Source organism: Watersipora subatra, chromosome 7 (genome assembly GCF_963576615.1).
Source record: "Watersipora subatra chromosome 7, tzWatSuba1.1, whole genome shotgun sequence".
Classification (NCBI taxonomy): Eukaryota; Metazoa; Bryozoa; class Gymnolaemata; order Cheilostomatida; family Watersiporidae; genus Watersipora; species Watersipora subatra.
Window position 1 is genome coordinate 3,187,369 of NC_088714.1, and position 15,790 is coordinate 3,203,158.

Below are 15,790 nucleotides of genomic sequence, written 5' to 3' on the forward strand. Positions count from 1 at the left end.
ATATGGAATTTATTTTGATGCATCATTAAACGCCGTTGTAATAATTTCTATGTTCATTTTCGGTGTTCATTCAGTTTCTTGTCAGGTTCTAGAGAGATAACTCTTTTCATTTGAAAAAGAAGTGGCCTACCGCACACATAGATTATTTTTTTAGTTTGCTTTTTACATTATACAATTGTTTTTTGTCTCGTTATATTTATAGAAATAAATATGCGCAAATATCGCCAATATAATTTAAATGTGTATATAGTTAATTTATTAGTGTTAAATTTCTGTAAATGTTCTGTAAATGAGACACCCCAGTTACTCACTTTGCCTTTTTTACAAACCCGTGTTTGCGTATAACACAAATCGAGTTCATCATAAATCCAGGCCGAGTTGTACAATTCGGCAACTCGAGTTGTGCAACACGGCAACTCGAGTTGTACAACTCGAGTTGTGAACGCGCAACGCGAGGCACTGTAAGGCGCCATACCCAACCTGTATTTTTAACCATGAGTTGTGTTCCTTTTTTGCGTTGTGTGTCTTTAGCTTCGAGTCGTGTGTCTCTTAAGTCTTGAGTTGGGTGTCTCCTTAGCTATGTGTTGTGTGTCTCATTACCTTAGAGTTGTGTTTCCTAAGCATTATTTTGCGTCTTCGCACTCCTTACTCAACACAAATGATAATAGAAAACAAATAGTAAATTAAATTTCAGAGAAAGACAACCAACGCCTTAAAATTTGCTATTAAATCGTTTGCGCAGAAAAAGTGTCACACTCGCTGTTTCCATGATGCGCAGTACTTCGGAGTTGCGCTCTCTCCGAATCATGGAAACGGCGTCTTGGCACTAAAATCACTGCGCACTGATCAGTGCGAAGCCAGTGCAAATTTGCAGCAAGGAAACAGCAATTGCGCAGTGGCTGCGCTTAGCTCTCTTGCTGTGAAGGCAGATTCATCAAGGGCTATAAACTAGTACAAAAGTTATCCCGCTTTTCTTGTTTTTTTCTATTCTTCCAATTTTCTTTCACTTAAATTTAATTATGGTCTGCACCCACGAGGATGATGAGGTGATTACTTTTCCAGACTTTGTTATCGATGCCAACACTTTTCGAAAAATAGGTGGCAAGTCCTAAAGTGACATTTAAATAATATATTACTTAAAAATACTTAATAAAAATATATTACTTTGTACAAATTGTGTTAAGGTTTGTAGAACCTTGTGAATGTGTATTGTAAATAAAAGTATAATGACGACAGAAGCATAAAAGACCGTTTCTGATGTTCGGTATCCATGATCGATTCTATGTCTCCATCCGGCGATTCAATTTATACAATTTCTCTTCTCTGGCTAATTTGCTGAAAACCACTGCGCAGCATGTAAACGTACAATCTCCTCGACTTCGAAGGGGCTGCATCGAAGTACTGCGCATCATGGAAACATAGTGATTGCATTACCATTGAGGCATCACACGGAGATAACTTAGATTACGGATTATGGTTGACAGGGTCTGGAGAATGTTGTTGCTCAAGTGATGCTATCTGTCAGCAAGCTTTATTCTGAGGGTCGATGAGTTTGTAGTCTTTTACTTTTGAGTAGTTCCACTTTTTGAACAAATTCTCTCTTGAGTTGTCCATCAGATAATAATCTAGTCAGCCAGGCATTGTAGAAGGATGTAAGTATAAAGGATGTGGGTAAATTCATTTGTAGTAGTCAGCGGGATAGCCCGCATTTTTAATCGATGATGTGGAAAGAATCCAGTTGTTCCTTGAAATGCGTGCACAGAAGTAAAACATATCTCACTCGGTTTTACCATCAGGAGAATGTGCTTAGCTCATCTGCGTCCCAACCTTTACTATAATAAGAGCCGGTTCGTCGTGTGTCTGAAGTCACACTAAGAACACTAGGAAAAAGATTGCACTGCATTGTAATTGAACCCGGATATTCGGCTTCCCAGCCAAGCATGTTATCATTCGTGCCACTCAATTACTTTTCAAACTGTTAAGAATAGTTGTGTAAATATTTATTACACATCACGATTTCTCACGGTGCATTGGATGCTGCCCGGATACTAGTATGCAATATATGTTGGATCAACATTTGGCTTGTGCAGGAGTAACTACTGTCAGCGTGCTACCCTCATCATAAACATCAAATATTTACTAGGGTTTGGAATTTAGCAGAGGTTTACGGAAAACATTAGAAATACCTCTTTAAACAGGTTTTACGCCGGTTCACCGTTTATTATATTGCAATAAGATTGTTCCGTGTTTTAGTGTTTTGTTTAGTGTTTCGGTGTTTTGTGACAAACAAGGTTACAAATTATCATAGCTAATTATATAGTTTTTAACTCAAATGTTTTTACCATCATAAATTCTTCCATCAGTCGTACTAGTCAGGGGGTTCAACAATTTGTTCACAGATCAGTTTTGCTGTCTATACACAATAAGTCTTTGAAAGAGAATTACGAAGAGAAAACATTTTACCCATATCACCTACATGTTACCGGTGTTCATTATGACTGGTTCAAGTCAGTTTACCTTCTCTGCTCATTTACACAGTCCAGTCGCTGCATTTTTTTCTGGAATTGATGTGATTTATTGAACCTGCATCAAAGTTACATAATAATTGTGGTTGGGGAAAAGCTACCAGTTGAGCTCTTATCCTCCTCTCATAAGTGATTCTTTTTATCTTTATTGTCGTGTAATAATAATAATAATAATGGGATAATGCTGATCAGCTGCTTCTCCTGCCCATAGACAGGCAATGCAGGAACAGGAGGAGATGATGTGATATATTATTTATACTATAGCTGTACCCGGCACCCTTATGAAGCGTGTTGCTTTTATCTTGCACACTTCCTATCCACTCCAAAACCCTGTATTATTTCATGCAGGTACTAAGGCTAAACAATGCCAAGAGCAAGATTACAAATATCAACATCAGCAACTGCGGGTTCACGAGGCTCGATCTTTCCAATGGTCATTTCCTAGTTGCTTTGACAGGTAAGTTCTGGTGCTATACAGTCTTGTTTGATGGTCCAAAATGTTATGACGGACATTTTCCTCCCATGACATAGTATTTTCAACGTTAGCCTCTATCGGTATATCTGCAATCCGACTAAAATTATCAATTGTTAGAACATTTTAGTGTTTTAGATTTTCTTTTAGAATCTTTGTTATCACTTTTGTTGATATGACCTTTTGTTAAAACATCAACAGAACAAAAATATTTTTAATTATTATAAATTTTGTTTTTTTAGGGTAGCTCACAAGTTGTAACAACAAAAAATACAAAATTAAAATAATGTGTAAGTCTTCATACAAATTTATGTTAGAGGTGGCTAAATGAAATGCTATTCTTATTCACAAAATCAGACAACTCCAAAGCTTTCACTTTTTTCTATGCATCCAAGTTCCATACTCAGTGTTTTTTACTTTAAAAAAGACAGCGACATCTTTGTGTTAATGAGCTGGCAAAATTACTTGGTTATGAATAGTTAGGTAGACTTCTTGATCTGGGGGGAAGTTAATCCATTTATCACACTTCCATTAAGCTGTAATCATCCTAATGTACAACAAGCAGCTAGATAACATTCACAAAAAAGGGCCTTCCTATCTATTTTTCCTGTAGAATATATGCTAATCTTATTTGCTAATCTAATGTAATCATGGAGTTAGATAAACATTTGTTGAGGAGAAATCTCGCCGTTTAGTCACCTGATGACAGACTCATTACTCATTTTGGTCTGCAGCATTTCATAGCTTAGCTCTGGGCTTGTTCAGACACGTCATCTCTCATTAGTTCCTCTAAGATTTGCAGCCCGCGCGCGCGGAGTAAAGTATGTCATGGCATTATTCAAATGATGGGCCTCCAGACGCCCCACTAATCATACACCTCAGACGCTGTCATAACCTCTTGCATCACGCTGATGACACGGTCTGAGTATGATGTAACATTTGATTGTTTAATCGTTCCCAGCCTTCACGGGTCGGTCTCAAGTTAGGGCTATCAGCGTGGGCTCACATCTAGGCAACATCGATATGCATTTATTAACCTTTAGAGCTTTCCAGAAGCTTGGAAATTTTTTAGGAAACTTCCAAGATAGTGCTATCCAATACTGTGCATGCTTCCCATTTGTCAGGTCATTATAAAATAGAATCTTAGGCTACAAAAGAGTGTGTCCACTCTTATGGACATTGTAATAGCTTTTAGATGCTATAATTTCTTGCTGCCCTGTCTCAATGACTAAAGACAAACTTTTCTACTCTTAGGGTCATATATCATGCCTTTCTTAAATATGTTGAATTATTCTGGCATAAATACCTTATATGACATGCTTTTGTTGGTAAGTATGACGAGCTCATTATACATGCAAAGCTATTATTTCAGCTCATGCCTGTCCCTCCCTACATACGATGCGTTTCTCTAGCAACCCTTCCGTTGCCCCATATTTGGTACGCATCACTCAGGTGAGGAAGTGTTTGTATTTCTATTTACTATTATCATTATTTATTCATTTGCAGCAACCAATAATATTTAATTATGTCATGTTATAACTTTAAGAAATTTTTGAGAATTGTTTTAGATATTGATAGCATAAGGGACACTTGAATACATTTTGGCTTCAATAAGGTTTACCTGAACAATCTGTCTTCTAGCCTGATTGTACTTCCAACACTTATGTTTGATAGTGTCCAAAGATGCCTCTGTCTCGACTCGTCAGCTTCTTCAATGACAAGCACCTTACCTGCGATGTCTTTTCATCTAGCTATGTTAGGACTATTGAATATGAGCCAATGCAGCAGGTGAGGCAACGCAGCTGGTGAGGCAAGGCACTGGTAAACTGTCTCCTGTATAAACAAGCAATGTGTCTGTGGTCCCGAGTGCGCAGGTTACCATAGTTGATAACCGTTCACTTTGAGCATAAAAAGATAAAAATGTAAAACGGATAATCTCTATCAGCAAATGTACTAATCTTCGCCGGTACAAACTAATTCGACAAGGTTTTATTTCTGTGACTTTTATGGACATATCGAACTCAACTCATGCCCAGACCACTACCAGCTATCGGCTGCAGTTGCCAGCAGCTGGTAACATCTTGAATGTTTGTTTCCATCCCATCCTATAAAGGCGTGGTCACACGAGCACTGAACCGACGTAGGTTCGGTTCGGAGGCTGGTTCGGTTCGTGGCACATGTCACACGGCATCCGAAGTCACTTCGCTTCCTAGATACTAGGGATGGCATTTGTTGTTTGAAAAGGTGTTATCGACTATCGTTGGAGTTGTCCCACCGATATCGATAGTATCGAACTATCAATCAGCAGTCAAAGTTCACCGATAGTTATCGAGTGACTTGGCAGCTGGTAAAACTACCGTGTTATCATGCCTAAAAAGATCGAGGATTGTGGGAAGGGATTGGAAAAGGTGTCCGAGTTATCAGAGCATTCAAGTTATCAGAGCACTGTCACAAGTCCACGTATTTATTAGTAGATAAATGTACATATACAAACTATATATAAATCAAACGCATAAATGGCTTGTTGCAAATTAAAAGGCTTCTAGTGTAAAGCTTAGAAAAAATTCATCAAAAAGTATAGAGACTTTTCCATCTCTTGAGATTGGTTTGTTGTTTTAGGTGATGTGATTGCCAGGACGTTTTCAAAAAAAAATTGGCAAAGCTTGATCGCTGTTGAAATGCTCAGAAGAAAAGACATCTTTTTCTTTCAAGTGTTTTAACCAAGATCAAGTTTGCCAATTTTCGATGGCTAGCTCACTTTTCCTAGCTTTCGGAGGGCCATCGCTAAGCGGATGCTTGGCAAAATTGGATTTTTGCAAACCTTTAGAAAAGTCGTTAACAAAAATCTTTTGCCGATGGTAGTAATAACGACGTCGAAGATCTACTAAAAGTTGAGGTTTATTTCTATGGCCTGGAATAAAGTGATATTCTAAAGCGATAACAACCGTCGCAGTAGCGGATGGGCAAAAAACTGTTTGAGTTAACCAAGTTGAGGTCGAGTTATCTAAAGCAAACGGACCAAACAAATCCGAGGGCGATAACTATCAGGTTATATTATTTTTTATTATTCGATAACAATATATTAGTTTCAGATGTTTTGATAGGCTAAAAATAGGCAACATATTCATATCGCGAAAGACAACAATCGGCTATCGCAATCGACTATCGAGCTATCGTGCAACCCTACTAGATACTATACGTATAGAGACAGGACACTGTTTCATTCGTGGTCTTTATGTATTTGAGTTAAATATTTCCATTATAAACAAAAAACTTTGAGGAACAATTGTAAATTACATGTATAATTACACAGCAGATTTATCAGAAGATCGTTCAGCTGCTCAAAATAAATCACTCAATACAAAGATTTTGCCAACCCTTCCCATCAACATAATTATATTTTTTATTAACATATGGATGTTTTTTCTATGCTGAGTACATAAGAAACAAAAACAGTCTTTATCATAGTACTGTGGTTTTACATAAATAAATCAGTCAACGATACTTCATCAGGATGAATATGACACATTACTTATATTCTACACAAAAGAAAATCACAACCATTCTCTTACATTTATGCAAAACTTAAACAATAACTGTCACGAACAACTTTTATCGTATTTTCTAGGTAAATCAGACACGCTGATTCCGATCTTGTACTCAAAATAAAGATTAGTCCACTAACCTTCAAAGTCATTTAGGCTTTTTTAAAGCGTTTCAATATCCGTTTCAAAAACAACACAATCGGCATTACAAGCTCCGCCCATAAATATGTGACGAAACCTAGCTTTTTCAGAAACAGAAGTTGGGAATGTTTAGTCCGATTTAGAATAATAGAGATGGGTGTCTTAAAACCCATTATTATCTAAATCTAGCCTGTAAAATAGTTTCAGTTTTTTATGAAAGGGATATAAACTATTTAAAATTGCTCGCAGCTTGTTACATGACGTTTAAATGGGCTGGACGCCGAGAAGAATGAGCTCAAAAAGCACGGTTTTATCACGAGCTAGCGTTGTTATTGCGCTTTTTAAATATGCAATGCTAAATAGCTTATCTACCTTTCAGAAAAGACTGATATTATTTTTAAGGCTGAATTTAGATATTAATGGATTTTAAAACACCCATCTCTATTATTCTAAATCGGTCTAAACATCCCTACGTAACTTCTGTTCCTAAAAAGCTAGGTTACGTCAAGTATTTATGGGCGGAGCTTGTTATGCCGATCGTGTTGTTTTCGAGACCGATATTAAAACGCTATAAAAAGTTCTTCATTACTCTGAAAGTTAGTGGCCTAATCTTTATTTTGATTACAAAATCGGAATCAGCATGTCTGATTTACCTAGCAAATATGGTAAAAGTTGTTCGTGACAGTTATGGTTTAAGTGCAACATCTTACATTTATGCAACACAATCACAAGTCCGGGTGAGCCTTGTCGTAAATTGCTTCATGTTGTTTATTTAACGAAATAAAAGTATCGTCCCATTTCTTTTTTAACTTTGCTCACACACACGTAAGGAGAAATGTGACGCGTGCTCGCTAGAATTTTAACCAGCCAATAAGAGCAAGGGTTTGGCCACGAAATTTCGAGCAGAACCGAAATGGTTCGTTTCGGCCAGAAATGTCTTCGGCCGAACTTTTTACAGCTGACAGCGACGTCATTTTGCATCATTTAGTTCGGTTCGGTGCTCGTGTGACCACCCCTTTAGCCTGTCACCAGTGCTTGCAGCTTAAATGGAAACCAGGCTTAGACTTTGTTTGTTTATGGTAAGTTAGGATTATTTTCAGGGTCAAAAATATTTTTGCTCAGCACACATTTACTTGGCGTTGTCATTTTTATATCTCTAGCTATCCTTATCTCAAAGATTTCACCACAGCTTGGATATGGATCACCTTCTTGTGAAATAACACGAAGCATTTATTTCTTTCACAATAATTTTCTAGAATTCACTGTATGATTGTTGTAGACAAGGGAGGGATAAAGGTAAAAGATATAGGAGAACAGTTAGAGGAAGGACAGTTTAAAACGGGGGGAGGGGGCAGTTTGAGGGTTGGGGAAGATAAACCGAAGCAAACTAATAAAAAATCTTAGGCCGTTTGGTAAGGGGAAGAAGGAAATGGACAGAAATGCTTTAAAAAGGAGACTGCGAAAGTTGGTTGTAAAGACGAGAAGAGATATAAACAGAGGGTGCGGAGTAGAATTTAAGGGTTCTCTGGCAGATAAAACAGAGTAAAGTGTACAGCGTTAGGAGGGACATAATCAGGCAGTGTAAAGTGAACAGCATTAGGAGGGACATAATCAGGCGGTTTAAAGTGAACAGCATTAGGAGGGACATAATCAGGCGGTGTAAAGTGAACAGCATTAGGAGGGACATAATCAGGCGGTGTAAAGTGAACAGCATTAGGAGGAACATAATCAGATGGGTGGAGTGTTAGAATAGGCAAGAGTAAAAAATGGCCAAGGCTGAGCTTCATCAAGTGAATCGAAGCCATGTAGCTGTTGCAACTGGTGAATCCTTCTTCAGTGTCTAATCAACCTCTATTGTTTCCTCATCAATTGAGTAATACTGTAATGAATATCATAATTTGTCTGGCAGAAAAATATGAACATCCATCACAAGAGAATGTTTGACTACACATGTTGAATCACTACTGCTTCTGAATATTATAGTCCCTTGAAAATTGAAGCTTTTGTTAGGTGTTGGCCAATATCTCTCGCAAGCAAAAGGGGATAAATTCACTAACGCTACTTGTGTGTTGATTTGTTTACTTATTATTAGAAAAAATGAATGAGTGCCTGTCTAAGTTTCCTGTTTTAAGGGAATTGCTGGTGATATGCTAGAGCATTCCGACCACGTGTGATCAGCTTGTGGTTTGACAAAGCAAATCACCAATGCCCAGACTGATCAATAACCTTTAATACTTTTCCTGAAAACTCTGATAACTTATCTCATTTCACATACGTTATATTGTTTGTATAATTCGCAAGGCTGGAAAACCATTTGAGCGTTGTATTAGCGTGACAGGGCAACACAAAAAATGATTGACGAGCGTATGGTAGAATTGATGCCATCAAGTACATGTAGTTAGGTCTTGGCCTTGTTTGTACCAGATGGCAAGCCAATTAATATCAGTGGTAAATCAGAATCATGTTTAGATTGTCATCTATGTTCTACAGTCCAGTCAAACTCATAGTGTATAGCATGTCATCTATGATCTACAGTCTAATAATCATGGTGTATAGCATGTCATATATATGCTACAGTCTGATAATCATGGTGTATAGCATGACATATATATTCTACAATCTAATAATCATGGTGTATAGCATGTCATCTATGATCTACAGTCTAATAATCATGGTGTATAGCATGTCATATATATTTTACAGTCTAATAATCATGGTGTATAACATATCATCTATATTCTACAATCTAATAATCATGGTGTATAGCATGTCATCTATGATCTACAGTCTAATCCAAGTTTTGTCCTCACTTGAAGCACTATTGCCATATCTCAGCAGTCAAATATTTAGATATAGACGTCGACTATATCATGCCTGTTGAAGTAAAATGACATATAAATGTGTTGCACTCCTATATTTTCCATTGTTACTAAAACTGGGTTTTAAAGATGTGAATTGGGATTCATACCGCCTAGTTGACCCTCAGTACAATATTTCCACTACGGTACTTCGTGGCTCGTTCTGAATTCCCATAAGAACTTATGCTATCGGTGTCAGAAACACAGTCAGTCAGAGAGTACGCAGATAGCCTTTGATCATTAGCTGCTTATTTTTCAATGTGTTAGCTTGTAATAGTACAATATGACATGCTGACATGATTCTGTGTCTCATGTCCGAGTAAATATGCTCAATTTTAAACACATTTGTAGTATGATAGGGAGGACGCACTTATCGAAATGTCTATGCTGCCAGAGGTAAATAAGGTTCTCGTGGAGTGCCATGATTTGACAGCCGAGTACAAGTGTCTCAAACTGAAGACCTTCTATGAGAGCTTGCTGAAAGACATGACCAGGTATTGCCATGATATACGAGTGACATGGCATGTTTTGCTTCTGTCAGCAGATCTGCGTAAGAATTCACTAGCCGAATCAAGAAGGCTTCTTCTGGGTAGAGTTGGGCTCAAGGCCTTTTATTGTTGGTTATTAACCTTCTCCCTGCCACATCTTATCTTTCGCAGCCATGGCAAGTTTGTTACCTATGGCTGAATAAAGTCTCGGTTGGTTCGAGTGAATAACAGATAAATACTATTGCTAAAAGCTTGAAATTTATGCTGGGGCATTCGAGCATATCATTTGATCATAAATAAATTTTATTCACTGTCATTGAACTCAAATAGTACATAAATGATTAGTTGTAAATTTTTATTTCACTTTAAAAGTAGTGAAAAATCAATCAAGAGTATTTGAACTGGTAATAACCTCAAACAATTTCATGATTATTACCAAGGATATGAGGTGTTGCTCAAGGAAGAAAGAAGAGATAACGTTCTGATGGCCTTCGTCCAATATAGGTAGTTGGTCTTTTGTGGCTATAATAGTTGATAAAAACATTTATCAAATGTAGTTAAAGAGATTCACAGGCATGCCATTTCAAGATCTAATATTTAAATGATGAACAAATTAATTCAAGTTACGTTTGTTCTTTGCTAAAGCATTGATTGACAGTTTATTTTATAGCAGTTTTTTGGGTAAAAATGACCCCAATTTTTTAAAACTTTTTGATTGAGTTGCGAACATTTTGACAATACAAACTTCTTGAATTTAATGGTGACTGTGTAAAATAAAATTATTCCGAGCTGCTGCATGTTTTTCTCTTAAGTGTTTGAATAGAGCTTTTAAGGTTTACTTATAATTGTTCTGAAACTATCCAATCAACCTTTGTATCACAGACTTAGTCCATTCATGTGCTAGATGAGATTATTGACAGGTGGATTATTATCAACCAGTACGAGCTGAATCGGCATCTTTTCCTTTGGAGCTTCTTGGCTTTTTCTGTGACACAAGAAAGGCGCTCATCCTTGCTTTTTAGTTCGACATTGTTAGAAATTGTGTTTTAGTTAGTATTGTGGTTTTAGTGAAGTCGTATAAGGTTGGCATTAGTCTCTACTCACCGCAACAGAATATTTAGGTACTCGAATAAAACATGAGTTTATTTGTGTTCTGTGACGGCGCTCTCCATCGACCTAGCGATAGCTGTATTTCTAAATATTTTTAGGGCTGGGAGTGCAGGCTACAAGTCAGAGAAAGACTTTAAAATATACACAGGTGAGTTTTATTTTGTCTGATTTTATATTTTGTGGTTCAATAGGGTTTGAAATCTATTAAAACTCTGTAAATGTTAATTCTTAAATACTTTTAGTTTGACGATATTTCAATAATCTGCGTCATAACCATGATATAATACTGGATATACTCAACAGAGATCTTGTTATAATATACATCATAACCATGATATAACGTAGGAAAAAACGTCCATATACTGTACTGGATATAGTACAGTACTGGAGTACTGTACTACAGTACTCTACAGTCTGTAGAGTACTGGATATACTCTACAGAGATCTTGTTATAATATACATCATAACCACGATATAATACTGGATATACTCTACAGAGATCTTGCTATAATATACATCATAACCATGATATAATACTGGATATACTCTACAGAGATCTTGTTATAATATACATCATAACCATGATATAATACTGGATATACTCTACAGAGATCTTGTTATAATATACATCATAACCACGATATAATACTGGATATACTCTACAGAGATCTTGTTATAATATACATCATAACCACGATATAATACTGGATATACTCTACAGAGATCTTGTTATAATATACATCATAACCACGATATAATACTGGATATACTCTACAGAGATCTTGCTATAATATACATCATAACCATGATATAATACTGGATATACTCAACAGAGATCTTGTTATAATATACATCATAACCATGATATAACGTAGGAAAAAACGTCCATATACTGTACTGGATATAGTACAGTACTGGAGTACTGTACTACAGTACTCTACAGTCTGTAGAGTACTGGATATACTCTACAGAGATCTTGTTATAATATACATCATAACCACGATATAATACTGGATATACTCTACAGAGATCTTGCTATAATATACATCATAACCATGATATAATACTGGATATACTCTACAGAGATCTTGTTATAATATACATCATAACCATGATATAATACTGGATATACTCTACAGAGATCTTGTTATAATATACATCATAACCACGATATAATACTGGATATACTCTACAGAGATCTTGTTATAATATACATCATAACCACGATATAATACTGGATATACTCTACAGAGATCTTGCTATAATATACATCATAACCATGATATAATACTGGATATACTCAACAGAGATCTTGTTATAATATACATCATAACCACGGTATAATACTGGATATACTCTACAGAGATCTTGTTATAATATACATCATAACCACGATATAATACTGGATATACTCTACAGAGATCTTGTTATAATATACATCATAACCACGATATAATACTGGATATACACTACAGAGATCTTGTTATAATATACATCATAACCATGATATAATACTGGATATACTCTACAGAGATCTTGTTATAATATACATCATAACCATGATATAATACTGGATATACTCTACAGAGATCTTGTTACCATATAATATACATCATAACCACGATATAATACTGGATATACTCTACGGAGATCTTGTTATAATATACATCATAACCATGATATAATACTGGATATACTCTACAGAGATCTTGTTATAATATACATCATAACCACGATATAATACTGGATATACTCTACAGAGATCTTGTTATAATATACATCATAACCATGATATAATACTGGATATACTCTACAGAGATCTTGTTATAATATACATCATAACCACGATATAATACTGGATATACTCTACAGAGATCTTGTTATAATATACATCATAACCACGATATAATACTGGATATACTCTACAGAGATCTTGTTATAATATACATCATAACCATGATATAATACTGGATATACTCTACAGAGATCTTGTTATAATATACATCATAACCACGATATAATACTGGATATACTCTACAGAGATCTTGTTTTGTTACTTCATTCAGTCTATATCTATAGTCTATATCTATAGTCTATATCTATAGTGCACCACTGCCACTCATATTGGTGAATGATCCATTTTTGAACTGCCTCTAAAGTCCTAGATCAACAAACAGAGCATTTCTTCTAAGTAATCCATTATATTAGTGGTTTATAGTGACATGCGTCACTTAATTCTTGGCAAATGTACAAGGATATTATTTTTATCATATCTATGTTATTGCCAAACAGTTGAACCTAATTTATAGCCTCACACTCTCCGTAATTGCACCATCAAATCACTGTTCAGGCGAGCTTTGTTATTCTCTTCCAACTATTCCATGTTTTTATCAAGTTTAGCAAAAACTACTCAATACGGATCTACTCCTTCGCTCAAACTTTCAAAACTTTAGCTTACTTAGAAAGCAGGTGGCCTTTGGCAGTGGCACTAGCAGTACTTTAAATTCTCTGCGCGTTTTGTCTGGCCTCTTGATTAGCCTGAGCTCTGAATTAGCCTGAGCTATTAAGGCCACCTCATTTACTGAGAATCATTTTGTAGCGGGTGTTTGCACTCATCGGGTTTTCTGTAATACCCTAGGACACTTCTATTTTGCTAATATTCAGTTTCGTGAGTAGCATATAGAGTAAAATTTCGCTGCTACTCAATTTCGCAGCTCAGATGAATGCGAAAATATGGTGATGTGAAAATAAATGCACTGGAACAAGTATAATTAGATTCCTCAGGTCCAGTTCCCTGGTAAGAAAAAAATTTCAATTTGGGACTAGTTTGTATTTGTGAACCGCAGGTAGAAATGTGTAGTCAAAATCGATAATGCAATTAGATCGCTTGCTGCCATTTGTTTCTTGGACTATCAATGACGTCTAGGTCTCTGCTGCCATGACTGATGTGGTACTAATATTAGATCTCAAGTATTTATAGCAAGCGGTGGCCATGGCTCAGTTTGATTTCACTTGTGGGTTGAAAGGATTTCATGCTTATCGAGAATTCTGGACTCCTGACATGGAAGATGTCTTGACAGTATGTTATCAACAATAGCAGAGGAGGAAGGCAATTACTCATTGACTTTTTTTGTTAAGGAAATTAATGGTTATTTGATTTAATCGATGAACAAAAGTATAATAATTTTATTATTGATTATTATTTTTAATTTTTGGCTTTTCCAAAAAAAGTCATCTTAATTTGCCTTGCCATGCTGCTCAGCTTGTATAATAGCTATAATGAGTTTAGCAGAAATTGTCCAATGAGTCCAACCACACACGAAAATTACTTGCATTTCTAATATGACGATTTTATTGTGGATGTCAATGAACAAAGCTATTTAATTTCGCGTTTTCGCTCATTTTATATGATTGTTTAGTTTCGCTTATAAAATTTTAGCAAAAGGAGACTCCGCGAAAACGCGAAAGTTAGATGACGCGAATACATAAGTGTCCTAGGGTACATGTATTGTGGCTGTGCTGTTTGTTGTTGGAAATACCTGAAAGAATAAGTATGATATCTACTTGCCTGCATAATTTGCAAGCAACTGTGTCGGAGTAAGAGCATTTTCGAGCAAATTAATAGTTAGGTTTTTAGGTGGCCTGAGGCCAGTGCCAGTGAAAGCTTGCTGATCAGAGACATGCAGTGAACAGTCGTTTACTGTCGATGATAACGTGGTAGAATTACCTTTGTGAAAATATGTTCTCCAAAATTACAAAAGTACAGTATACATGACAGCACCTCACAATCATGGTAAATTACAGCATACATGACAGCTCTTGACAATCATGGTAAATTACAGCATATATGACAGCACTTGACAATCATGGTAAATTACAGCATATATGAAAGCACTTGACAATCATGGTAAATTACAGCATACATTACAGCACTTTACAATCATGGTAAAGTACAGCATATATGACAACACTTGCCAATCATGGTAAAGTACAGCATATATGACAGCACTTGACAATCATGGTAAAGTACAGCATACATGACAGCGCTTGGCAATCATGGTAAAGTACAGCATACATAACAGCACTTGGCAATCATGGTCTTTATAGCAGCAATGCTATCAAGTTCCTCTATTTTCTGATATTTGCTTTGCCAAAAGTAGCAATAAAAATCTGTCTATTAAAACTCTACACACTTGATGTAATCAGTGCATTTTAGCGGTACAGTAGACATATTGAGCTTTAGACTCAGTTTTGATGTTGATAGTGACAAGTATACATTGTAGTTACCATAGCTGTTCTACTTTCAGCATTTTTACATCAGCTCAGTTGACTTTCCAGCAGCGGAAACACATCGACCAAGAACGGGTTCACTTGACTTCTGTTTCACATCTTAGTCTTTGAATGCTTTTTGTAAAATTAGCTGTCTGTCTGCCAGTTCATTTCGTATCGATGCGAGTTCAGTATTTCATTTCTTTAGACAAATTGAAAATAAACATTCAACTTTACCAACAATGTTTTTTCATCAAGGCATCGTTGGTTTACATAATGACTTTAAAAACCAACTTTTAGACATGAAGACAAAATTAACAGTTTTAAATTACAATGTAAGTTGAAACATTTAATAAAGCATCAATGATCAGACAGTCTGTGG

The 15,790-nt window shown here is 36.0% G+C and overlaps 1 protein-coding gene across 1 annotated transcript in view; it reads left to right on the plus strand.

Annotated features, from left to right (window-relative positions):
- The window catches only part of LOC137399815 (F-box only protein 38-like), a 53,525-nt gene that overhangs the window by 36,784 nt on the left and 951 nt on the right, over positions 1 to 15,790 (plus strand). The window contains exons 23-27 of the mRNA XM_068086047.1: positions 2,874 to 2,982; positions 4,370 to 4,449; positions 4,672 to 4,785; positions 9,893 to 10,035; positions 11,238 to 11,287. Of these exons, the coding sequence (XP_067942148.1) occupies positions 2,874 to 2,982; positions 4,370 to 4,449; positions 4,672 to 4,785; positions 9,893 to 10,035; positions 11,238 to 11,287 (496 nt within the window). The remainder of the gene's footprint in view (positions 1 to 2,873; positions 2,983 to 4,369; positions 4,450 to 4,671; positions 4,786 to 9,892; positions 10,036 to 11,237; positions 11,288 to 15,790) is intronic.